Below are 24,923 nucleotides of genomic sequence, written 5' to 3'. Positions count from 1 at the left end.
TCCATTGTTGTGTTGCTACATTATTATTATTATTTATTTTACTTTAAGTTCTGGGATACCAGTGTAGAACCTGCAGGTTTGTTACATAGGTATATATGTGCCATGGTGGTTTGCTGTACCTATCAACCCATCATCTAGGTTTTAAGCCCTGCATTCATTAGGTATTTGTCCTAATGCTCTCCTTCCCCTTGGCCCCCACTCCTGACAGGCCCCAGTGTGTGATGTTCCCCTCCCTGTGTCCATGTGTTCTCATTGTTCAACTCCCACTTATGAGTGAGAACATACTGTGTTTGGTTTTCTGTTGTTACATTATTTAAATACATCACCATTTATCATTTTTTTTTTTGTCTTTTGATGCACACTTGGGTTGTTCCTAGGATGGCCATCATGATCAATGCCACTGATGATATTCTTACACATTTATCCAAGTCCGTGTACTTACCTGAGGTGAAATTGCTGGGTCTCAGAGTATGGATAGCTTCAACTGTGCTAGATTACGCTACGCCAAATATTTTTCAGAGTGGCTGTGCCATTTTGTATTCCCACCAGCAGTGTATGAGAATTCCAGGTGCTCCACCTTCTCACCTGCACTTGATATGGTCATTATTATTATTATTTTGGAGATGGGGTCTTGCTCTATCACCCAGGCTGGAGTGCAATGGTACCATCATAGCTGACTGCAACCTAGAACTCCTGGGCTCAAATGATCCTCCCACCTCAGCCTCCTGAGTAGCTAAGACTACAGGTATGTCACCATGCTTGGCTAATAAATTTTTTTTTTTTTTGTAGAGATAGACCATCATGGCCACTATGTTGCCCAGGCTGGTCTTGAACTCTGGCCCCAAGCAATCCTCCTGCCTTGGGCTACCAAAGTACTGAGATTACCAATGTGAGCCACTGTGCCTGGCTTGGTCAGTGTTTTTTAGTGTACCACTGCATTAATGTGCAGTGGTCTCTCACTCTCATCATGGTTTTAAGTTGCATTTCCCTAAGGACTAATGATGTTGAGCATCTTTTCATGGGCTTATTTGCCATCCTTATACCTTCTCCAGTGAAGTGTCTGTTCAAGGTCATTGCTCATTATTGACTTGATTATTTTTAATTGTTTGTAGGTGTTCTTTATTTATTCATTTGGGTTTATGTGCTTCTCAATATCCTTTTCCATCCTGCAGTTTGCATTTTGTACTCTCTTAATGGAGTTTTGTGATGAATAGAAGTTGCCAACTTTAAAGAACCATATTAGTCCTTTGATATGATTGAATTTCAACTTTCCTAATTGCAGCATGAAATTTAATGAAGTCCTCCTAGTGCCAAAGCATTCTGCCTTGAGCCTGTGTCATCCTTGGAGGGCATGGAGGTTTCTCCCGTATTTGCTTCTGCAGCAACCTCATAGGCCTGTGAACCTCAAGAGGAGTTCAGATGAGCCAAACACTTAGAACGACACTGTTCCGTGCTGTACAAGTGCTGGCAGTTCTTGCTATTCTAAAACCGTTACTGCTTGTCTTTTTCATTGGAGGCTCTATAATGTCCCTGTTTACCTATTGACCTTGCTTATGACATGGCCCTGCAATCCCACCTCTCTGTAGTGCCGTCACTGTCATTAAGAACCTCCACATCTGCAAAGGTCTGTCTCTGGGCAGAGCTCACGAGGAGCGCCATGAATGGTGTGCCTCTGGCCTGCTAGCTGGGGCACCCCGTAAGTGCAGGGCCCATAGGTCAGTCATCTCCACCTCCCCCTGCCCAGCAGAGGGCCTGGTGGTGTGGCTCCCTGCATACAGTGAGGCTGGAATGTTCTTTCCTCCCTGGGTTGTGTCCCGTAACTTTCCAGTTTTCTCGCCTACTCTCTGCCCAGGCCTGGAATCTGCGAGACACCAGAGTGGACTCTAAGACTTTCTCTGCAGCCCTGTGAGCCTCTCATGCTGCAGAAGGCAACCACAGGGGAAAAATGTGTGGTTGCGACCGCTTCCTCTTATGGTGAAAGGAGATGTTTCTTGGAAACCCCCTGATGGAGAGGGGCCTGACCTACGTAGGTAGGACCCAGCTGAGCCAGAGTGACCGGAAGATGCCACGCATGGCCACCTGTTGGATGTTGCTTTTTCTCTGCAGCCAGAGGCAGAAGGCATAGGTAGTGTCTTAGCTTGGGCTGATGTAGCAACACACCACAGACTGGGTGGCCTAAACAACAGACATCGCTTTCTCACAGTTTTGGAGGCTGGGAAGGCCAAGATCAATGTGTTAACAGATTCAGTATCTGGGGAGGGTTTGATTCCTGGTTTGCAGATGGCTGCCTTCTTGTTCTATCCTCACATGGCAGAATGAGGGCTAGAGAGTGCTCAGGGATCTCTACACTCATGGCCTAATTACCTCTTAAAGGCCTCACCTTTATCATTAGGATTTCAATATATGAACTATATGCACTTGGAGGGCACATACTCTGTTCATAACAGGCAGGCAAGGTCCCATCGTCATGCGGGGGACACAGGAGTGGGCATCCTCCATTGCAGCGCTGAAGCCACATGGCGAGGAGGGTCACCACGAGGCAACAGGAGTGAGAAAGGCGAAATGGTAGTAGTGTCTCAGAATCTGATGCCTCTCCTAGAATTCAAAATCAGAGCACCTCTCCATCTCGCTTGGACCCTTCAGTGGCCTTCCACCACATTCAGAGTAAATCCGAACTCTCTGCTGGGGCTTCCATGATCTGCCGATTGTCTGCCTTCCCATTTGTCACTCGGTCCATTCCCAGTGTCACCTACCACACACCAGCCGACCCAGCCTGCTCTCTGTTGCTCAAACGTGGCTTTGTTTTCGCAGTTCCTTCAGCTGGAAATACCCTCCGCTTGGTTTTTCCATCTCTGGCTGTCTTGTCTCGTCTCATCTCGTCTCGTCTCGTCTCGTCTCGTCTCATCTCGTCTCGTCTCATGAAGCGGCAGCTTCGTTGTCGCTCCTCCCTGCAGCCTTCTCCTGACCCCTCTGTCGAGATCTGTCCTTGTTTTGCTTATTCGTATACTTGTGCATTTCCTGTCTCAAATGCCACGATGGCAGGGACTTTGTCTGTATCATCATCTGTGTCTCTAGCGCCTAGCACGTTGCCTGCCGCATAGTGGATGCTCAGTAAGTCATTGTGTGCATGAATGAATGACGGAGTGAATGCAGAGAAGTGGCCACCCAGGCTGTGGCTGCAGCTCAGCCCTGACTCATTGTGTGATTCTGGGCAGGCCACCACCCTGTCTGATTTTTGGCTTTCCTAATTGCAACATGAGATTAAATGACGTCCTTTTACCACCAAAGCATTCTACATTGAGCAAACAATTGAGTACTAGAAGCTACTACCCCTCACTAGCGCTCTGGATGCCTGACGTGCTTGGAACTGCAACAGTGATATGCCTTCTTTGAGAAATTCAACAAAGAAGTCCCAGGTGTGCCTCTCAACGCTGGTACAGCAAACCACAACTGGCCAGGTGTTTTTCGCAGGTGACACAAAATTTGATCTTGTCAATCTTGTTTTTCTGCAGCTGGATGTGCCTGTATAGCTTTTTATTAAATTTCAAAGGTTCTTAATATTGCAGGATTTAAAAACTGGGGCTGCAGACAGGATGCACTACGGGGCACCGCTGTGGCTGTATTGAGACATGGCAGGGTGTGGCTGGGTACAGGCCCATTTACTTCTACATTGCAGGCTGTGGGAGCTTCAGTCACCATTACTGAACTTCCTGGTCTTTGTCAACCTCAGGACTGTCAGAACTGCTGATTGTGTAAAGACTCATGGCTAAGATTAGGAGAAAATCCAACTTTTCTGATCAGGAGAACATACACCTCCCATTCTTGGGACATCTGTTTGGGCAAAGGTGCTGATGAGCAGTTTGGGTGGGGTTAAGGGCCATCAGGGCCATTGTAAATAATTTTAAGGTATGTGCCTTGCACAGAGGACCTAAAAAAGGGCAGCAGTGGGCCGGGCACAGTGGCAGATCACGAGGTTGGGTGATCGAGACCATCCTGGCCAACATGGTGAAACCCTGTCTCTACTAAAAATGCAAAAATTAGCTGGGCATGGTGGTGCATGCCCATAGTCCCAGCTGCTTAGGAGACTGAGACAGAAGAATTGCTTGAACCCAGGAGGTAGAGGTTGCAGTGAGCCGAGATCATACCACTGCACTCCAGCCTGGGCGACAGAGTGAGACTCCACCTCAAAAAAAAAAAAAAAAAAAAAAAAAAAGGCAGCAGTGATGCTAAAATCCAGCCCTGGCTCTTCTGTTCCAAGCCGGCACTTCTGACCATACAGATGAAGCTGGCACTTGTGTCCACACATTGGAAAAGAAGAATGATATGGACTTCTGTGAGTTAATTAATAATGGAGGAGTGAGAAACTGATTTTCAAAGACAACACCCTCAGCCAATGGAACATTTTATTTTGCTGAAGTGGGGTTTGTAGGCTTGGGGCTAGAATGGCAGGGTTTGAGAACAGAGGAGTGATTCTAGAAACAATATGGCAGAAGGGAAGGAGAGAGAGGAGGCACAGCACGGGGTCTCAGGAGGAGGCTTAGGCAGGGGAGCTGGATTGTGTTTTCAGGGGTCTGATCTTCCTGCCCAATGTACTGATGAGCTTGGAACTGGGTTAGGACCTGAGGTAGGGAAGTGACAAAATGCTGGGTCTGGTCTTGAGGTGGGAATGGGGCAACCTCAGAGGCTGCCCAAGAGAGGCAGACACGTCGGGTTCCCAGGCTGGAGGCTGCTCTGTGGAGAGCTGCCTGCTCCAATGTGTCCTTCTTTCAAGCATTGTCCCTCTGTCAGTAAGTAACCCATGGATAGGGTGCAGTGGCTTACGCCTGTAATCCTAGCCTGGGAGGCTGAGGCAGGCAGATCACCTGAGGTCAAGGGTTTGAGACCAACCTGGCCAACCTGCTGAAACCTCGTCTCTACTAAAAATACAAAAATTAGCCGGGCGTGATGGCACATGCCTGTAGTCCCAGCTACTTGGGAGGCTGAGACAGGACAATTGCTTGAGCCCAGGGGGCAGAGGTTGCAGTGAGCTGAGATGGTGCCACTGCACTCCAGCCTAGGCGACAGAGTGAGACTCTGCCTCAAAAAAAAAAAAAAAAAAAGTCACTCTGCAAACAGACCTGGCCAAGCACTGGGCCAGAGGCTGAGGTCTAGCAACAAGGAAGGGACAAGGAAGGGATACCTTGAACCCTCAGAGACTGGTGAAACACAGGACGGACACATGGAACTTGGGCCAACAGTGGAGGACCGTCTCGGCTGATGGCCAACAGGAGGACAGGCAGGCTGATCTTTGCAGTTGAGAGGACTGGGAGAGCCCATAGTGACTGTGGGGTCTGGAGAGCCTCCTTGCAGGAGGTGGGCATGGAAGGTCCAAATAAAAGCGGGTAAAGAAGGACGTGGACTTGACTCATAGTCCCACCATTCCACAGCTGGGTCATCTTAGGAAATTCATGAACCTCTTAAAATCTCCGTTTCTTCATCTCAAAGATGGGGATGAGGAATGGAACCTGTTCCACAGAGGTGTTGTGAGAGTACAGGACGTGGCATATGGCAAGTGTTCAATAACATATTCACACTGTGGAGTGCTCACTGTTTACCAGGCACCAAGTCCTAGTGTATGCATCCCTCATGACAAGATCTAAGTGGACTGTCATCCCCACTTAACTGTGAGGGAGACTGAGGTCAAGAGAAGTGAAATGACTGGCCAAGAGCATACAGCCACTAAGGAGCAGGGCTGGAATTCAAATCCAAGTTCGCTGGGGCCAGAGTCCTTGCAGTTGCCACCTGTTGCCTCTGCCTGGGGTGCAGAGTGAGCAGAAGCTCAGAGGTGGGAGTACTGAGAGCTGCGGGAAGTTGGTGAAGCTGGGGGTGCAGAGATATGGGGAGGGAAAGCCATTCCTGTCTTCATCCATTTGGGCCAGCTTGTGGAAGTGTTTGGACTTTGGTGAGTGGGCGGGCTGCTTGGAGCAGAGGATCACCAGCGTGGAGACTGCAGCCCAGTGTGAGGTGGGGTAACCACCACTGTCAGCAGCAGCAGCAGCAGCCGCCAGTCCTGGGCTGAGCTCCTACCATCCAGGCCTGCTGATGGGGGCAGTCCTCACTCCTGGGGGAAGTGCTCAGGCACAGGCAGCTTCCCGGCCTGGGAGAATTTTAAATGACACAACCCAAGGATTTCTCTCCTCAGAGGCCCGGGGGATTCTGGAGGCATTTTCCCTCCACCTCTTCTGAGCACTTCCTGGCTGGTGCCCAGGTCAGAGCACTCAAGGACAGAAATGTCCCCAGGGCATCCCAAGTGCCTGTCTCGGCAGAGGGCCCTGCACACAGGGAGTTTTAATCAATGTCCCTTAACTCATGGAAAGTTTTAAAAAAAATTATTAAACAAGTAAATTATGCTTATTAGGTAATACAGGTTAGCACAGAAGAGTTTTAAAAGTCCAGTTAAAATTCTATCCTAACTTGTCTTTTAGTTGTTTCAATGCATATATTCACACATATCTGTTACAGAATTTTCGTATAAAGTATGAGGTAGTAGTCCAAATTCATTTCTTTTGCAAGTGGATATCTAGTTTTCTCAGCACCCTTTGTTAAAGAGATCATTTTCTCCCCTTGAATTATCTTGGCATCCTTGTTAAAAAAAACAGCCTACTTTTTAAATTTAGCCTTATATTCTTTCTACACAAAGCATTTGGCAGCCCAACTGTTTTTCATTGAGATATAATTCACATACCATAAAACTCACCCTTTTAAGGTGTGTAATTCACTGGTTTTTAGTCCATTCACAAAGTTGTGTAACCATCACCATGATCTAATTCCGGAATATTTTCATCATGCCAAAACAAAAAACAAAAAACAAAACAAAACAAAAACCAAACCTCACGCCCACTAGCAGTCACTCCTCATTCCTCCCTCCTCAGTTCCTGGCAACCACAAACTACTTTCTGTCTTCATGGGTTTGCCTATTCCGGACATTGCATGTAAATGGACTTATACAATAGATGTCATTTTGTGACTGGCTTCTTTCACTTAGCATAATGTTTTCAAGGTTCATTTATGTTGTAGCATTTATCAGTACTTTGTTTTTTTCACAGCTGAATAATATTCCATTGCACAGATAGATCACATTTTCTTTATCCATTCATCAGCTGAGGGACATTTATGTTGCTTCCACTTGTTCCTCTTATGAATAATGTTGCTATGAACATTTGTGTACAAGCGTTTGTGTGCATATATGCTTCAATTCTGTTGAGTATACCTAGGAGTAGAATTGCTGGATCACACGGTAACTCCATGTTTAACTTTATGAAGAACCCACAAACTATTTTCCACAGTGGCTTCACCATTTTACACTCTGACCATCAATGTATGAGGCTTCCAATTTCTCCACATTATTCCCAGCACTTGTTTTCTGTCCTTTGGACTAAGGGCACCTTTGTGAGTGTAAAGTGGTATCTCATGGTGGCTTTGATTCACATTTCCCTAGCAATTAATGATGCTGAGCATGTTTTCATGTGCTTGTTGGCTACTTACATATGTTCTCTGAACATTTTCAAATCCTTTGCTCATTTAAAAAGTTGTTTATTATTGAGTTTCAGGAGTCCATTATATATTCTGGATATGAGTCGTGACTATTTTCTCCCATTCCGTTGGTTGTCTTTTTACTTTCTTGATCATGTCTTTCAAAGCACAAAAGCTTGGAATTTTGATAAAGTCCAATTTATCTAATTTTTTCTTTGGTTGTTTGTGCTTTAGGTGTCAAATCTGAGAAATCATTGCTTCATCCAAGGTCACAAAGATTTTCACCTATGTTTTCTTCTAAGATTTTTATATTTTAAATCTTGCATTTGGGACTTTGATCCATTTTGGGTTAATTTTTGTATAAGGCCTGAAGGAGGAGTCCAAATTCAGTTCTTCTGCACGTGGATATCTAGTTTTCCCAGCACCATTTGTTAAAAAGACCACTTTTTTCCCTGCTGAATTATCTTGGCATGCTCCTTAAAAAAAAGTCTACTTTTTAAATTTAGCCTTATATATTCTAGGCAGCTTTCTTCTATCTGATAAACATAGTTATAGCATCTTTAAAAAATAAATATCTATTGAAATATGACAAGCATAAAGGAAAATGTAAATATCATGTGTTTAACTTGGTCAGTTTCACATGTATTTGCATCAATGCAACCACTATTCAGAGTAAAAATAGGAGATTACTGGCACCCCAGAAGTCCCCTTCACTCCTCCTCTAGTCACTACCTCCAACTTTCTCCCCAGTGGTAGCCTCTATCTTGGCTCCTACCTGTAATGCAGTTTTGCCTGCTTTTGAACTTTATAGAAGCAATACCATTCCGTATGCATGCTTTTGCACTCAGCCTCTTTCACCCAACATTATGTCTGTGAGGCTGCAGTTCTCGTGGGGGTACAGTGGTTCATTTATTTTCATTGGTTATTAGAACCACAGCATTATTTTTGGTATATTCACTTAACAAAGATTTATTGCATGCCAGGTCCTGTTCTAGGCCTTGGGAGAAGGCAAGGAACAAGGCAAAAATTCCCTGTTCCCTTGGAGCTCATGCTGTCTTGGGTGAGAGGCAACAACAAAGACAATAAATAAGTAGAATACATAATGTGTTGTGTGCAGAGAAGTGCTATGGAGAAAAATACAAAATAAAGCATGAGAAAGGATTGGGGGGTGTTGCAGCTGTACACTGAATAGTTAGGGAAGGCCTTGCTGAGAAAGTCATATGGAAGCAAAGACCCAAAGGAGAGGAAGGAAGGAGCCATGCAGATTTCTAAAGAAAGAGCATTCCAGGCACAGCAAAGGCAAAGGCCTGAGTGTAACTGCAGGTTTGGCATATTTGAGGAACAGCCAGGAGGCCAGTGTGGCTGGAGCAGAGTGAGTAAGATAAGAGTGTAAGAGGTGGGCAGAGAGGGTGCCAGGGGCCAAACAGCAATTGTAAGGACCTTGGCTTTTACTTTGGGATGGGAGTCATCAACAGAGGAGTTTCAGCAGAGGAGTGATATAATTTGACTTAAAACAACAACAACAACGAAAAACCAACAGACTCACTCTGGCTGCTGGATTGAAGAAGGGCTGTAGTTGGAAGCGTGGAGAATGGCCAGGAGCTCCTGCTATCACCCAGGTGAGAGATGATGGAGATGTGGACCCAGGTGGTAATGGTGCATATGGCAAAAATGGGCTGCATCTTGGAAATATTTGAAGGCCAAGCTGAAAAATTTGCTCCCAGATTGGAGAGTAGGGTTGAGAGAAGATGGGTCGGGTTAAGTGTTCTAGGTTCAGATATTCTGTCAGTTTTCTTAATTAATTTTCTGTTACTGGGCATTAGGGAGGTTTATAGCTTCTCACTGCTATAGGCAAGATGGTGGTAAACATCCTTGTAGATGGATCTGTGCACTGCCCAGAATGAGTTTTCTAGGGTAGTTTCAGTCCCTCTAATGCAGCATTTTCCAACCTCGGCTGACTGTGCACCACCTGTACAGGTATTTACCTGAAAGCGGTATGGGATGGTGGTTAGACCATTCATTTGTGCCAGAGGCCTGGGGCAAATCCCATCTCTGGGGCAAATCCCCATCTCTGGTGCCAGAGGAAAGGGGGCATCTCGAGGCTGGGGAGGCCCCTGGCAGGAGTGAGAAGTCCTGAGGAGCCCGGGCTTCAGGTCTCAGAGGGGGGCCACTGTTTTTTGAGTTCCTTCCTCTCTGTGGGACTCAGTTTCCCCATCTTCACCATGCCAGTGAGTGGGTGGGTGTAAGTGAACGAGTCTGCCTGGAGGATCCTACTGCTGCTCTCTGCACCTCTTAGGGGAATCTCCTGCCTCCTCCTTCTCCCTTGGTGGGCATGAGATCCAAGTTCAAATTTGTACCTCAGTTTCTGCATCTATAAGTTAGAGGCAATAATAGTCAATATCCTAGAGGTGGAAGTAACTGAGTTACTGTATGTAAAGAGCAGCACATGGTAAGCACTTTCAAGATGCCAGTTATTTTCGTTATTTTTAAAAATTGACTTAACATTTTTTAAAACAACCAAATACAAGAGTTTCAAAAGGAACATTTACATTAACACGTTAAATGGAAAACCGGCGTCATTTGCTCTGGAGAACAGAAGAATGTAAAATAAAATATATTTAATGGAAACAAAAAAAAATGCTATTAAAGCTAATTAGATAGTTTCAGAGCCAAGTAGTCTAGGCAGTGCTAGAGAGGTACTCAAGCCCTATTAGTACTAAACTGAGAAATAGACTCCATTCAACATAAACGGAAAAATTGAAAGGAAAATGAAAAAAAAAGAACCTTAAATGACCAGTCCACTCTTACCTAACATGTAACCTGTCACACTCCGGAAAAGTTTTCCTAGTTTTGGCTGTGTGTGCGTGTGTGTGTGTGTGTGTGTTGGGAAGTGAGGGTGTGTGTGTGTTGGGAAGCGATGTGTGTGTGTTGGGAAGTGGGGTGTGTGTATATATTGGGAAGCATATTTGTGTGTGTTGGGAAGCCGTGTGTATGTGTGTGTGTTGGGAAGCGGTGTGTGTGTTGGGAAGTGGTGTGTGTGGTGTGTGGTGTGTGTGCGTTCGGAAGTGGTGTGTGTGTGGGGTGTGTGTATGTGCACGTGTGTGTTGGGAAGCAGTGTGTGTGGGGTGTGTGTGTGTTGGGAAAGCAGGGTGTGTACTGTGTGTATTGGGAAGTGGTGTGTGTGTGGGGTGTGTGTGTGTGCACGTGTGTGTTGGGAAGCGGTGTGTGTGTGGGGTGTGTGTGTTGGGAAAGCAGGGTGTGTGTGTGTGTGTTGGGAAGTGGTGTGTATGTGTATGTGAGTGTTGGGAAGCAGGGTGTGTGTGTTGGGAGAAGTGGGTGTGTGTGTGTGTATTGGGAAGCATGTTTGTGGGGGGCAGAAGCAGGGCACGTGTGTGTGTGTGTGTGTATGTGAGTGTTGGGATGTTGGGGGAAGCGAGGGCTGTGTGTGTGTATTGGGAAGCATATTTGTGTGTGGGAGGGAAGCAGGGTGTGTGTGTGTGTGTTGGGAAGTGTGTGTGTGTATGTGAGTGTTGGGAAGCAGGGTGTGTGTGTTGGGGAAGCGAGGGCCGTGTGTGTGTATTGGGAAGCATGTTTGTGTGTGTGGGGGAAGCAGGGTGTGTGTGTGTGTGTGTGTGTTGGGAAGTGTGTGTGTGTGTATGTGAGTGTTGGGAAGCTGGGTGTGTGTGTGTGTATGTGAGTGTTGGGAAGCAGGGTGTGTGTGTGTGTATGTGAGTGTTGGGAAGCAGGGTGTCTGTGTTGGGGGAAGCGAGGGCCGTGTGTGTGTATTGGGAAGCATGTTTGTGTGTGTGGGGGAAGCAGGGTGTGTGTGTGTGTGTGTGTGTTGGGAAGTGTGTGTGTGTGTGTGAGTGTTGGGAAGCAGGGTGTGTGTGTGTGTGTGTGAGTGTTGGGAAGCTGGGTGTGTGTGTGTGTATGTGAGTGTTGGGAAGCAGGGTGTCTGTGTTGGGGGAAGCGAGGGCTGTGTGTGTGTATTGGGAAGCATATTTGTGTGTGGGGGGAAGCAGGGCGTGTGTGGGGGGAAGCAAGGCGTGTGTGTGTGTTGCGAAGCGGTGTGTGTGTGGTGTGTGTGTGTGCGCGTGTGTGCTGGGAAGCGGTGTGTGTGTGGTGTGTGGTGTGTGTGTGTGTGTGTATGTGTATGTGTTGGGAAGCGGGTTGTTCCGAGGACTCCCCGGTTCCCTCCTGGTTGAAACGTGGCCCAGAAGGAGAGGCATACTGGCTAGGGCACACAGCCAGGGCCGTCCAGCCTCGCAGGCAGCCCCGGTCCTGCCCTGTCCCAGGTAAGCCTGGCCAGCCCTGGAGCCGGCGCTGCTGGGTTGCGGGGCTGCGGAGCTGCGGGGCCTCGGGACAGGAGCGGGTGCTGCGGTCCCGGCAGAGCAGGGGCGGGGTCCGGGCGGGGGCGGAGCCGAGCGCCCGCGCACCCGGAGCCGCAGCCCGATCCGGAGCTGGAGCCGGAGCCGGAGCCGGGAGTCGTGGCCCGGAGCGGGCCCTGGAGTCGGCGCGCAGGCGGCTCGCGGTGAGTGCTGTGCCCAGCGCCTGGGGGTGGGCTGGGGGGAGACTGTGGGCACCGAGAGTCCCGCCCCCGGGACTTGAACACTTGGCTTCTGAGCCGTCCTGGCCACAGGGCTTGGGCAAGGGTTGCCTCGGTTTCTCCTGTGGGAGTCCCAGGATGTAGATGGGAAGTGAGACGGAAAGGGGGCATCTCGAGGTTGGGGAGGCCCCTGGGCCACTCTTTTGATTTCCTTCCTCTCTGTGGGACTCAGTTTCCCCAGCTTCACCATGCCAGTGAGTGGGTGGGTATAAGTGAGAGGGTCTGCCTGGAGGATCCTACTGCTGCTGTCTGTACCTCTTAGGGGAATCTCCTGCCTCCTCCTTCTCCCTTGTTGGGTGGGAGATCTAAGTTCAAATCCATCCCTTCCCAGACAGCCCACACCAGCACCTGCGAAGCCACATCCCCTGGCTGTTTGCTCTCCTCTGCTTCTCAGGTTGATGGAGCAGCCATCTGGTCCTGCTTTCATTCCAACAAACTGAAAAGCCCTCCACCCCAATCCCCCTGGGGAGGATCTCCTGAAGCTGCATGAGGGCTGGGGGCTGGACCCCTGCTTCTGAGTTTGCTGTTTCTGAGCCTCTCCTGCCATGGCCTTGGTTTCCCCATGGGCTGTGACCTGGCCTCCTCCAGGGTCCTTGTTCTACAGAGGGGAAACACCTGCCCTGTCACCCCTCCCCTGACCCCTTAGTGAAAAATACCAGAGTGACATCCCACCACCTGTACTTGCCTGTTCCGATCACTCAGCCATAGGGCTGCTGGGGCCCCTGAGTTTGTTGGCCGCTCAAGGCCCCTTTGCCTCTCTGCACCCTGGGATCTGAGGCTGGAAGCATCCTCATCCAGCCTACCTCCCTCCTACCCAGTGCAGAGCCCCTCTGTGACACATAGCCAATGGTGGGGAGCTTGTTACTGATGAGGTGGCTTTTTAGTCCCTTGCATCTCTTGTTTCCTTTAGCTAAAATCTGTGGCTTACAGATTCTACACCTTGGTTCCATGTCTGTCTCCCGGAGCCATGCAGAGCATGTCAATTCTTTCATTCATTCCAGCGGTCATCATTCATGCACTGGATGAGACACGAAACAGAGCAACAGGAAAATCAGACAAAACTCCCTGCCCTCATGGAGTGCACATTCTAGAAAGGAATGGACAGCAATGAAATAAATAAATACATGGCATGGCAGGTAGCGGGAAGTGCTATGAGTAAAACAAAACTGGGAAGCAGGATGGGGTGCTGGGGCTGGGTATTGCATTGTATGTAGCACAGCCAGGGAAGGCTTCCCCAAGACCATAATAGCTGGGCAAAGTCATAAGGAATTAAGGAGTGAGCCACTTGAGTATCTGGGGTCTGGGAGGCTTTGGTTTTCACTCGAGCGTGATGGGAGCACGGGTTTGGAACAGAGGAGTCACCTGCTCTGACTTGGGGTCTGGCAGGCCCATCTAGCTGTGGGGTGGAGAATGGATTATGGGGGGCGAGGTAAGGGCAGAAGGAGAGCCCGGTGAGAGGATCATTGCTGTCATTCTGGGGAGAGACCATGGTGGCTTGCCCATGGTCCAGAGGGGTTAAAAAAAAAAAAAAACTCAGACATTCAGACTTGGGATATATTTCAAAGGCTGTGTCGATAGGATTTGGGGTCCAAGAGAAAGGTAGAGTCAAAGATGATTCTGAGTTTTTGGCTCGAGCTTCTGGAGGTTTGAAGCTGCCATGAACTGAAATGGGAGTTGCTTAGGGGAGAGATCAAGAGTTTCGTTTTGTGCTTGTGGAGTTTGAGCTGTCCATTAGGCATCAATGATGAGTAAGCAGTTGGGAAAAGTTAAGGGTGGAGGTTGGAGTTGAAAATAAAACTTTGGGCATCATCACCATATAGCTGGTATTCAAAGCCACAAGAGCAGATGGGCTCATCTTGGGAGGGAGTGATATGGAGAAGAGAAGGGGTCTAACCATTGAGTGCTGGGGCCCCCAGTGTTAGGAACCAGCCAAGAAGACAGAAAGTGAAAATCAGAGAGTTGGGGTGTCCTGGAGGAAATGAGAAAAATGCCCCAAAGAGGAAGGAGGGAACAAATATGACCAATGCCCCTGGCAGAGCAAGCAGGCTGAGGGCTGAGGATTGAGCAATGGGAGGTCACTGGTGACAGTTTCACTGGAGCTAGATGGGGAACTTGAGGGAATGGGAGGGGATGGGAGGACCTGGGGATAGCAGTACAGGCAACAGACAAGGGGGCCTGCTGTAACGGGAGCAGATAAATGGGATTGGAGCCAAATGAAGAAGGGGGTGTCAAGAGAAGGCTTTACTTTTACAATGGAGAATTAGAGTGCATTGTGCACTGGTGGGGGGATTGATCTCCTAGGGAGAGAATAGTGTTGGGGAGGGAGAATGCAGGATGGCTGGGGGAGGGTGGGGGGCTTGGCCCCAGCAGAGACTCAGGACACTTGGGAAGTTGAGCTTCCCTGGGCTTCCCCTCCTCTCCTGTCTGCAAGGGGTCAGTGGGCTGAGATTTCAGCACTTAAGCAAAGCATTTGCTCTTAGCCCCAGAGAAACCAGGCTGGCTGTGGTCTCAGGAAGGAAGGAGGTGTCCAGGTCCAGGCTCAGGCCTGGGCCTGGGTTTCAGGGAGGGCCCACGTGGGTCACCCCTTGACCCTCTCTTTCAGCAAGGAAATGCTCCTTTCTCTACATGGGCCTCACCTTGGGGAGGACAATGGTGTCTTTGAAGTTGTAGTAACTGAAGTAGAGATCGAAAGGCAATGCAGATAGACTGATAGATTTCACCTGAAGAGGGGAAGCCCGACCAGGTAATAAAGGGGTTAGAGGAAGGATGTTAAGGACAATTTTTAGGGAACAGATAATGAGTGAATATTTTTTCTCTCTCTTTCCCAATTTAAACTGAAGCAGGAGAAACTGAAGCTAGACATAATGAGGAACTTCCCAAGCTGGTGAGCTTCCTGAGCTGGTTAGTGAGAACAGCACTAAGGCCAGGTCCTCCTCCCCAGATGTTTAAGATGAGACAGGACAATGCCTGCTCAGAGACAGGGGGCTGGCTGAATTGGCCCTCAGGATTCTCTCTGCTCTGAGGTTTCTGGAAGAAGACCAGGGCAGAGGTGCAGTGATGCAGCTGCTGGGATGACAGAGCTCCGAGTCATGTGGCTTGGGCGGGCCTCCCCTTCCTGGTGTCCACAGAAGCCCAACGTCACTAGCTGGGGTGTGTATGGCTCACACGTAGGCCAGGCTGCCCTTAGGCTTGGTGTGTAAGGGAGGGGCCCCTACTTACTTGTGGCCTGTCTCCTCGTGGATGTGTCTCATGTCCCCAGTGGGGGTTTTTCAGTGAGGGTCATGGTCTCCAGGATGCACAAGGCTTTGTGCCAGAATTGCCTGGAATTACCTAGTTCTGGAAGGCTGATTGACCAACTCTGGCCTCCGGCTTTTCCTTTGGGAATTTCCCTTGAAGGTGGAGTTGGTAGGCAGATCCAGGCTCACCAGTCCTGTGCCACTGGGCTTTTGGCGTTCTGCACAAGGCACACCCACAGATGCCATGCCTACTCCACCAGCCTAATGGGCTTTGATGGGGGAAGAGGGTGGTTCAGTCTCTCACGATGAGGAGGAAAGAGCAAGTGTCCTCCTTGGACAATATCTGGGTAAGAGGAGCAGGCATTGTCCTGTCTCAGCTTGACTCTCAGCCTTCTTTCATCCCTGGCTGCGCACATGCTCCCGGGCCTGGGGTCAGATGGGGAGTGCTGACTCTGTTTCTGGGCTGTTTTCTGGGGAGAGTGGGTGGGTGGTTATTTTCCCCAGGAGCTGGGCAGGAGCGATGGTGGGGGCTGCTGTCGCATCCTTGGCTGGTGTTTCCACAGCTGAGAACCACTCCAGGGCCAAGCCCAGAGCTTATTCTACCCCTTTTTTGTCCTCTCTTCTCCGTCCCTGGCCACCCCACCCTCTTGGCTCCTCTGCTTAGACGTGGGCACAGGGAGGAGAACTCCTTGGCCTGAGAGAACTACCTTAGATCCTGGGTTTCCAGTGGCCTCTGCGGCAGGGAACACCCTCTCTCTCAAGCAGCCAGACACACAAATAACCTTATTGCCTCAGTTTCCTCATCTGACCAGCACAGGGCCCCATGTGCCCCAGCAGCATTCTGAGAGATTGGAGCTTTCTCCTTTTGCTTACCTTGGCTACCGTATGAGGACGGGTACAGAGTTTTCCCCCCGCCCCCAGCCCAGGGCATATTTGATTCATGAACATTCCCGCAGTGTCTTTGTGGGGGACAATGCTGTGCCAGGCTCAGGGATGCCAGGACGAGTAAGACCCAGGCTTCCACGTGGCCCAGGCAGGGAGAGAGACACATAAACAATCATCAGGAAAGAGGTAAAATCCCCAGGCCACTTGGCATCTGCTCCCTCGAGTGTCTGGGAATGTCCCTGATTTATAAAAAGAAGCTGACGGCCCTCCTTGTTGTCCATGCCTACACCCTTTCACTTTCGTTTCTTCGGGGCACTGCAGCAGCCCTTGTCCACGGACCCCATGACAATCGCAGAACTGACCATGCTGAGAGATTTTCTTGGCTGCTCAGGGTCCCTCCCAGGGTTTGAAGCTCCTGGAGGGTCACTTCCCCTCAAATTCCCAGAACCCACAGCAGGTCACTGATGATAGCAGTGGCAGCAGTCTGTGCACCATGGTTTCGAGGGCGTGGGAGGGAGGTGAGGGCCCTAGGGCAAGTGTGTGTGGGAAGTGTTGATGGGGGACAAGGCACCAGAACGCTCGGAAACAACTTAGTTTGCACCGTAATTTTTCACTTTGCCTAGGACAGGACCTTTAGAACAATATTCTGAGTCTACCCCTTGGAGTAGCAGTGTGCAAAACACACAGCACGGGCTTGGGGCCCCCGTGGGGAACCCAAACGGAAGAGTTAGAGACATGCATTACGGAGTCGTACACGGCTCATGTTGAAATCCTGACTCTGCCTGTCTAGCTGTGACACATCGTACAAATCACTTAGCCTCTCGGTGCCTCAGTGTCTTCCTCTGTAAAATGGGCAGATTATAGGCACTACTTCAGTGTGGCTGGGAGGGTTCAGTGAATTCATGCAGGAGAGCACTTAGAGTGGTGCCTGGTGTGTAGTTTATGCTTAATGAATATTAGCCGTTACTGAAACTGCTGTAGCCTGAATCCAGCCAGCATGAAAGAGCCCCTCTCATCCTGCTTCGATGAGAATGAATTCCCTGATTGCTTGGAAGATCTCTCTTTCTCTTTTTTTTTTTTTTTTTTTTTTTTGAGATAGGGTCTTGCTCAATTGCCCAGGCTGGAGTGCAGTGGCGCCATCTTGGCTCACTACAACCTCTGCCTCCCGGTTCAAGTGATTCTCCCGTCTCAGCCTCCTGAGTAGCTGGGATTACAGGTGCTCGCCACCACGCCTGGCTAATTTTTGTATTTTTAATAGAGACAGGGTTTCACCATGTTGGCCAGGCTGGTCTAGAGCTCCTGATCTCCAATGACCTTGGGAGATCTCTTGCTTCTAATATTACCTCAAGCCTTTTTAAACGTTTTAAGCCAGAGACCAAGCATGGATATGGGAGTTAGGGGTCTTGATTTAATTCTTGGTTGCTTCAAACTCTGTGGGACCTTGAGGTGTTTCCTGCCTTCTCTGGGTCTCAATTTTCACATCTATATGGTGGGGAGCTTGGATTGGGTAATGTCTGAGGCTAGAACCATGGCCAACTCGGGTTCTGCTGGGGCTGACTTGCCCTGGCCTTCCCCGACCACCCTGCATCTAGCTTCTGGAGAAGTCCCGCACTGACCTTGTTCTCCTCCCCAGGTTGTGAAATGTGCTCGCAGGAGGCTTTTCAGGCACAGAGGAGCCAGCTGGTGGAGCTGCTGGTCTCAGGGTCCTTGGAGGGCTTCGAGAGTGTCCTGGACTGGCTGCTGTCCTGGGAGGTCCTCTCCTGGGAGGACTACGAGGGCTTCCACCTCCTGGGCCAGCCTCTCTCCCACTTGGCCAGGCGCCTCCTGGACACCGTCTGGAATAAGGGTACTTGGGCCTGTCAGAAACTCATCGCGGCTGCCCAAGAAGCCCAGGCCGACAGCCAGTCCTCCAAGCTGCATGGCTGCTGGGACCCCCACTCGCTCCACCCAGCCCGAGACCTGCAGAGTCACCGGCCAGCCATTGTCAGGAGGCTCCACAGCCATGTGGAGGGCGTGCTGGACTTGGCATGGGAGCGGGGTTTCGTCAGCCAGTACGAATGTGACGAAATCAGGTTGCCGATCTTCACACCGTCCCAAAGGGTGAGGCACTCCTGGCGTGCATCACAGAGTTCCCAGGAAAGGGGTGCTTAGTCACCAAGACTGATTTGTCCTCATGAAGTCAGTCTGTGGGGTAACTTGGTCCGTGGGATTTCCCCTAAAAAGGTAGCCAGGCAGGTAAAATTTGCTCTTGACTCTTGGCAGGAAACATACAACTCTTTCTTTCTTCTTTTCTTTTCTTTGTCTCACTCTGTTACCCAGGCTAGAATGCAGTGGCACAATCATAGCTCACTGTAGCCTTGAATTCCTGCACTCAAGTGATCTTCTGGCCTCCGAGTAGCTGGGACTACGGGTGCTGTACCACCATGCACAGCTAATTTTTTTTTTTTCTTTTAGAGATGGAGTGTTGCTATGTTGCCCAGGCTGGTCTCCAGCTCCTGGCTTTAAGCAATCCTCCTGCCTTGGCCTCCCAAACTGTTGGGATTGTAGGCATGAGCCACGTTGCCTGGCCAACAGAACACTTCTGCCGAGAGGAAGTGTGTGGTGGCCGGGAGCTCAGATTCTGGAACCAGAATGGTGCAGGTTCAAGGTCAACCCTGTGTGATCTCAGGCTTCCCTATGGAGCCTCTCCAGGCTCAATCTCTCTTGTTTCAGTTTCCTCATCTATAAAACAATGGTTAATAGCCAAATGGTGCCTATCCTATAAGGCTCTTGGGAGGATTCAGTGAGTTAATTTGAGTAATGCTTAGGATGGTGTCTATTACCACTGGCTGCTATTTATTATTTCTGTTATGAGTGATACTCTGTACTTGTACACTTTTATTTCTGTCTGTTTTAAATTAACAGCATGACAGATCATAACACTGCAGTATATTGAATTTATTTTATAATTAACATAGCATATTATAAACTAATACAGCTTAAATGTTTGTAGGATTTCTGACATGAAATTGCATTAGATGATAGATGTTCAGAGTTGGTATATAACTGCCCCGCAGAATGTAATAACTCAGCAGAGGCCAGAAGGTCAGAGAAATGACCACTGAATATTTTTGAAACTCTTTTGTTTTCTTCCAAATAGTGATTCTTAGGGCTCCTGAGAGGTAGATGGAGCACTCAGTAACATTACACTTTATAAACCGGGAAGTTGAGACCAAGGAAAGTAGTTTAAATAAGCTCACAGTAGTTAATGAGGGGGCCAGTGCTGGACCAGTTGGCCAGCACTGGTCATTGACTTATTCATCCATCATTCATTTATTCATTCATTTATTGAGCCAGAATCTATTAGGTTCTTCATACATATTTGCTTAAAGTTTGTTGTGTTCATAGAGCTTTGCATATAGTAGGTACTCCATAAATATTTGTTGATGAAATAAGTGAGTTATTGAATGAATGATTGAATTACAATGACACTGCAGTGTTAAAATGGGCTGGGTTGGAGAACATTTTAGTTTTTATTTTTGTCTGCTTTCCAAAAATATATGTGTTGTTCACATGAGTGTGGATAACCCTAGATTGAGATTGATGAAATAAACGAATTTGTCTTCAAGGCTGCACTAAAGCTGGCTCACATGGCTAGGTATTTACAGAGCAGATGTGGTGCAGTCCTCTCTGATTAGTTGCACATACAGAAGACATATTCGTTATTGGACTGACCTTAGTTTCTCTTATAATTTGTTAGGGGAATTGAATCAGCCCATCTGAGAAGTTACAAGATTGTGTCTTGTCGTCTTTAAAAGTTCAGCAATGTGATCTGGCACAGATGGTCTGAGGGGTTTGGAGAAGGTAGCCGAGATCCCTAGGGCCCAGAGAAGGCAGGACATGAATAGAGGAAGTACATGGATTGGTGAAGAAAAGAAATGGGATAACTCATGGGTCAAAGAAGAAATCATGATGGAAATCAGAAAATATTCAGAACCAAACAATAATGAGAATATTATTTGTCAAAATCTATCAGATACAGCTAAAGCAGAACATAGGGGGAAATTTACAACCTTAGATGCCTAGATTAGGAAAGAAGAAAGGCATTTATTTATTTATTTGCTTATTTATTTATTTGAGATGGGGGTCTCACTGTGTCACCCAGGCTGCTGGAGTGCAGTGGCACGATCATAAATCACTGAAGTCTCGAACTTCTGGGCTGAAGTGATCCTCCTGCCTCAGCCTTCCAAGTAGGTGGGACACAGGCTAGCACCATCATACCAGGCTAATTTTTTTTTGTAGAGACAGGGTCTTGCTATGTTGAGGTCTCAAACTCCTGGGCTCAAGTAATGCTCCTCCCTTGGCTTCCCAAAGTGCTGAGATTACAGCCATGAGCCACCGCGCCCATCTAAGGCTGAATTTTAATGAGCTAAGATTTCATCTTAAGAAAGGGCTAAATAGACAGCAAAAGCAAACATTGAAGATTGGGACTGAGCTGAGTGGGTAGCAGGGATGGGAGACAACAGATCTGAGGCGAGCAGGAGATTTTGAAAGGATTGCACTGCCTGAGGTTTAAGCCTTTAGAATCCAGCTGTCTCTGAGCTCCCTTTGAGCTCTGACATTCTGTCACTCTGATTTGGTGGCCTTCCCTTAGTGGCCTTACTGATTTCATTTGGATGGTGCTTATGGTATATCCAACCAACATGTCTTCCCAAATGGCCTTTTAATTTCCTATAAAGAAGTGGTTGTCATTGATTGCAGGTTAGGGACAGAAAATGCTGTGGAATGAAACAAAATGCAAGTTAAAGAACTAAATTCCAAAAATACCCATTGCTACTATTGACTGAGTGAATGCCTACTGTGTGCCAGGCACTGTACCCAGTCCATTCCCTGTATTGTTTTATTTAAGCACCACAAGGGTGTAGTGTGACTACACTGTTTCTTAACAATGAAGAAACTGCCCAAATCGCCCATCTGGGAAGCGGCCCAGCTAGAATTTGAATCCAGGCCTGTTTTCCTCCAGAGCTTGTGCTATTCTCTGTCTGTCATAAAATGTGGGGGCTTTGTGTGGTAAACTTGCTCAGTTGGGCATAGCAGTTGTTAGGAAACCTGAGGCTGGTAACACCAGCTGTAATACCAGCTGTCCGTCTGACTCATGCAACTGTTAAAGTTGATAGGGCTGAGGTGTCAGACTGAGCTCTGAATTGCCTGATTCCTATAACAATATTAACTTAAACATTTTTAAATTGGGAAATGCAGTATGCATACAGAAGAGTGTGTATATTTCATATGTATAGTGTAAACTGTTCCCATCACCCAGGTTAAAAAGCAGGATGTCGCCAGTACCTGGGGCCTTCTTTAATTGCAAACTACTAGAGGTAAACACTGGCTTGATTTTTGTGTAAATCATTTCTTTGCCTTTCTTTAATGTTTTAGCATCTTTTAAAATAAATCCCCAAACAATGTATTGTTCTATTTTGAAAAACTGAGTAGCAAGCCAAAAATAGCTGTGTAAAGAAAGGTCACTTAAATTAGGCTGGGTGCGGTGGCTCAGGCCTTTAATCCCAGTACTTTGGGAGGCTGAGGCGGGTGGATCACAAGGTCAGGAGATCGAGACCATCCTGGCCAACATGGAGAAACCTCGTCTCTACTAAAAATACAAAAAATTAGCCAAGCATGGTGGCATGTGCCTGTAGTCCCAGCTACTCAGGAGGCTGAGGCAGGAGAATCGCTTGAACCCAGGAGGCAGAGGTTGCAGTGAGCTGAGATGGCACCACTGCACTCTAGCCTGGTGACAGAGCAATACTCTGTCTCAAAAAAAAAAAGAAAGAAAGAAAGAAAGGTCACTATTGCCTTTTCTTAGGTGAAGGTTCCCAAGGCAGGGAAAGCTAAGTGGAGTCTCAGGGACTTGGTCTGGCTTTTCCTTCCCTGGGAATTTATAAGGACCTCTTCTGGGAAGTCAGTAGGCAATGCCATGAATGAGTCTGGGGAAATATTGGGCTCATTGCAACTGGAGGGTCTGGTAGGGCTGATGTGAATTAGGTGCTGTGTCCGGAGGAAAATGGCCAGAGGAAGTGGGCTGCTTTGTACAGTCAGTGGTAAAGTTGCCAAAGGCTATTCTAGCTCACAGGAATAGGCCAAGGCTAAACACTTTTGTGGAGTGAAATGAAGGTCCTCAGCTGACTGAGGCAGCAGGAGTTGAGAAGAAATGATATTAGTTCATGGTGAAGACAAGTCAAATATAGATAAAGGTTAGGGTCAGGCTTGCCTGGACATCTAGGAGATAACTGCCCTCAACATGTCTGAATCTTGAGTCACTGCTCCATTCTGTCTGAACTGGTGGCCATCGACTTATAGTATACAGCCATCAACCTGAGATTTCCCTACATGGTCTTCCTGTGTTGGTCCCCTGTATCCTGAATCCTATGGCCTCTTCTTTCCTGGTTTACTACATTTTGCTAGACCATATCCTCCAGTCAATTCCTTAGAATGAATGTATGAAAGTTAAAATTTCTGAGCTCTCACATGTCTAAAAGTTCCCTCATACTGGATTGATAGTTTGGCTGGGTATAAAATTCTGGGCTGGCCATCATTTTCCTTCAGAATTTTGATTGCATTATTCCATTATCATCTCTTTTCAATATTGCTTCTAAGAATTCCAAAACCTTTTTTTTTTTTTTTCTTTTTGAGACAGCGTCTCACTCTGTCACCCAGGCTGGAGTGCAGTAGTGTGATCTCGGCTCACTGCAACCTCCGCCTCCTGGGTTTAAGTGATTCTTTTTCCTCAGCCTCCTGAGTAGCTGGGATTACAGGCACCCACCACCACACCCTTTAGTAGAGATGGGGTTTTGCTATGTTGGCCAGGCTGGTCTCGATCTCCTGACTTTAGGTGATCTGCCCACTTCGGCCTCCCAAAGTGCTGGGATTAAAGGCGTGAACCACCACACCCAGCCTCCAAAACCATTTTAAAACTCTTTCTGGAAGCTTTTAAAATTTTCTTTTAGTCCCCAGCATTTTAAAATTTCAATTATGTGCCTTGGTGTTCTTCCATTGTGTTGGTCACCCAAGAGGTACTTTGAATCTGGAAGCTTCTCTCTTTATGTTTTGGGAAATGTTCTTGATTAGTTTATAGGTGATTTCTTCCTCTCCATTTTATCTCTTCTCTTTTTATGAAACTAGTATTAATTCAATGTTAGAATTCCTTGACTGATCATTTAATTTTCTTCTATTTTCCATCTCTGTGTCTTTTTGCTCTACTTTTCTATGATAGTCACAACTCTATCTTTAAACTCTTGAATTTTTCATTTTTGATGTCATGATTTTAATTTGCAAGAGGTAGGTTTGACTGTTTCTTTTTTGTAGTATCTTACTCTTGTTTTATGGATGCAACATCTTCTTTGACTTAAGGATCATAAGTTAGGTGGGTTCTTTGTTTGTTTGTTTGACTGTTTTTCACCCTATGTAAACTTTTTCTACAAGTTACTTTCCCCTTCCCTCCTTGTTTGGCTTCTATCTCCCACATTAGATGCTTTCTCTGGGCTCATGATACTCTTTGGTTTTCTTTCTCAAGATTGACAGGTAGGACTTTAAAACTTGTTGAGCATGTGGGTGAAACTTGTCTACCACGAATTTCACTGTAGATATTTTGGCAAATGACAGTGTTTATATCTTTAGATCTCGCCTCCTGGGTTGATCAAGTTATCTGAGTAGACCACAGACCTTTTGCCTGGGGATAAACCAGAAATCTGTTTCAGAAACTACTTTGATGCAGTCCTCCTTGTTTTAGTCATTTCCTTCAGTTCCAGAGGTCCCTCATGCTGATCATTCCAGAGCCCTTTACAGCTCCTAGGGTACACACTGCATGGTTTTCAACTTTCTTGTTTTGGGTTTAAGATTTGGGGCAACCCGCTCGGGTCCCCTTCCACACTGTGGAAGCTTTGTTCTTTTGCTCTTTGCAATAAATCTTGCTACTGCAAAAAAAAAAAAAAAAAAAAAAGATTTGGCTTTCAGGAGTCTCCTCAGTCCATTACTATTCATTAATTCAGCAAGTCCTTGAGCACCTGATTTGTGCCAGACATTCTTCTAGGTGTTGGGGATACCTCAGTGAACAAAACAGACAAAAATCTTCGTCTTGGAAATACACACACTCCAGTCAGGGGAGAAGGACAATAAGCCAAAGGAAGGAGATTACAGAGCGTGCTAGAAGGTGATAAGTACTGTGGAAAGTAAGTAAAGTGGGTTTGGGAGTTGAGAGTTTGGGAAGGGGATAAATGATGGCAATTTTAAGTAGAGTAGTCAGAGTTCTCACTTAGAAGGTGAAATTCAAGTAAAGACTGGAAGGAGGACAGGGAATTAGCCACATGGATGGCTGGGAGAAGGCTTGCAAGCTGAGAGGACAGCCAGAGCCAAGGCCCAGAGGCAGGAGCATACCTGGTAGTTTTAGGAAACAGGAGGCCAGGATGCTGAGTGGAGTAAGAGGGGTCATGAAAGGAGAAACTTGGGTCCATGTGGTTCTAGACAGGTATTTTTGTCTGTTTTGGGCCCTGAAGGTTACTGTTGGACTTGGACTCTTACTCTGAGGAAATAGGGACGCTATTGGGACGTTCGTACAGGAGCGATGTGACCTGAGTTTTGTTTGTAAAGGATTAGACTCTGGCTGTGGCATTAAGGCTAGGCTGTGGGGGCAGGAACAGAAGCAGGCAGAC

General features: G+C 47.6%; 1 protein-coding gene across 11 annotated transcripts in view; it reads left to right on the top strand.

Annotated features, from left to right (window-relative positions):
* Positions 1-3,279: 3,279 nt before the first annotated feature.
* The window catches only part of NOD2 (nucleotide binding oligomerization domain containing 2), a 48,474-nt gene continuing 26,830 nt past the window's right edge, over positions 3,280-24,923 (top strand). For 5 of the 11 annotated variants that reach the window (XR_010114418.1, XM_063612723.1, XM_063612719.1 and 2 more), the window contains exons 1-2: positions 3,280-3,471; positions 17,873-18,339. Coding sequence is in view for 10 of the 11 variants with exons in the window: in XM_063612723.1 (XP_063468793.1) it covers positions 3,381-3,471; positions 17,873-18,339 (558 nt within the window). In the remaining variant the exon portion in view is untranslated. Of the gene's footprint in view, positions 3,472-8,925; positions 9,132-11,713; positions 11,808-11,948; positions 12,044-14,521; positions 15,269-15,303; positions 15,702-17,864; positions 18,340-24,923 lie in introns of those variants that run through there. The other 6 variants (XM_063612722.1, XM_063612725.1, XM_055297695.2 and 3 more) reach the window with 6 other exon arrangements.

Source organism: Symphalangus syndactylus, chromosome 11 (assembly GCF_028878055.3).
Source record: "Symphalangus syndactylus isolate Jambi chromosome 11, NHGRI_mSymSyn1-v2.1_pri, whole genome shotgun sequence".
Lineage (NCBI taxonomy): Eukaryota > Metazoa > Chordata > Mammalia > Primates > Hylobatidae > Symphalangus > Symphalangus syndactylus.
The sequence above is the reverse complement of the archived record's forward strand: the minus strand, read 5'-3'. Positions and strand labels throughout refer to the sequence as shown.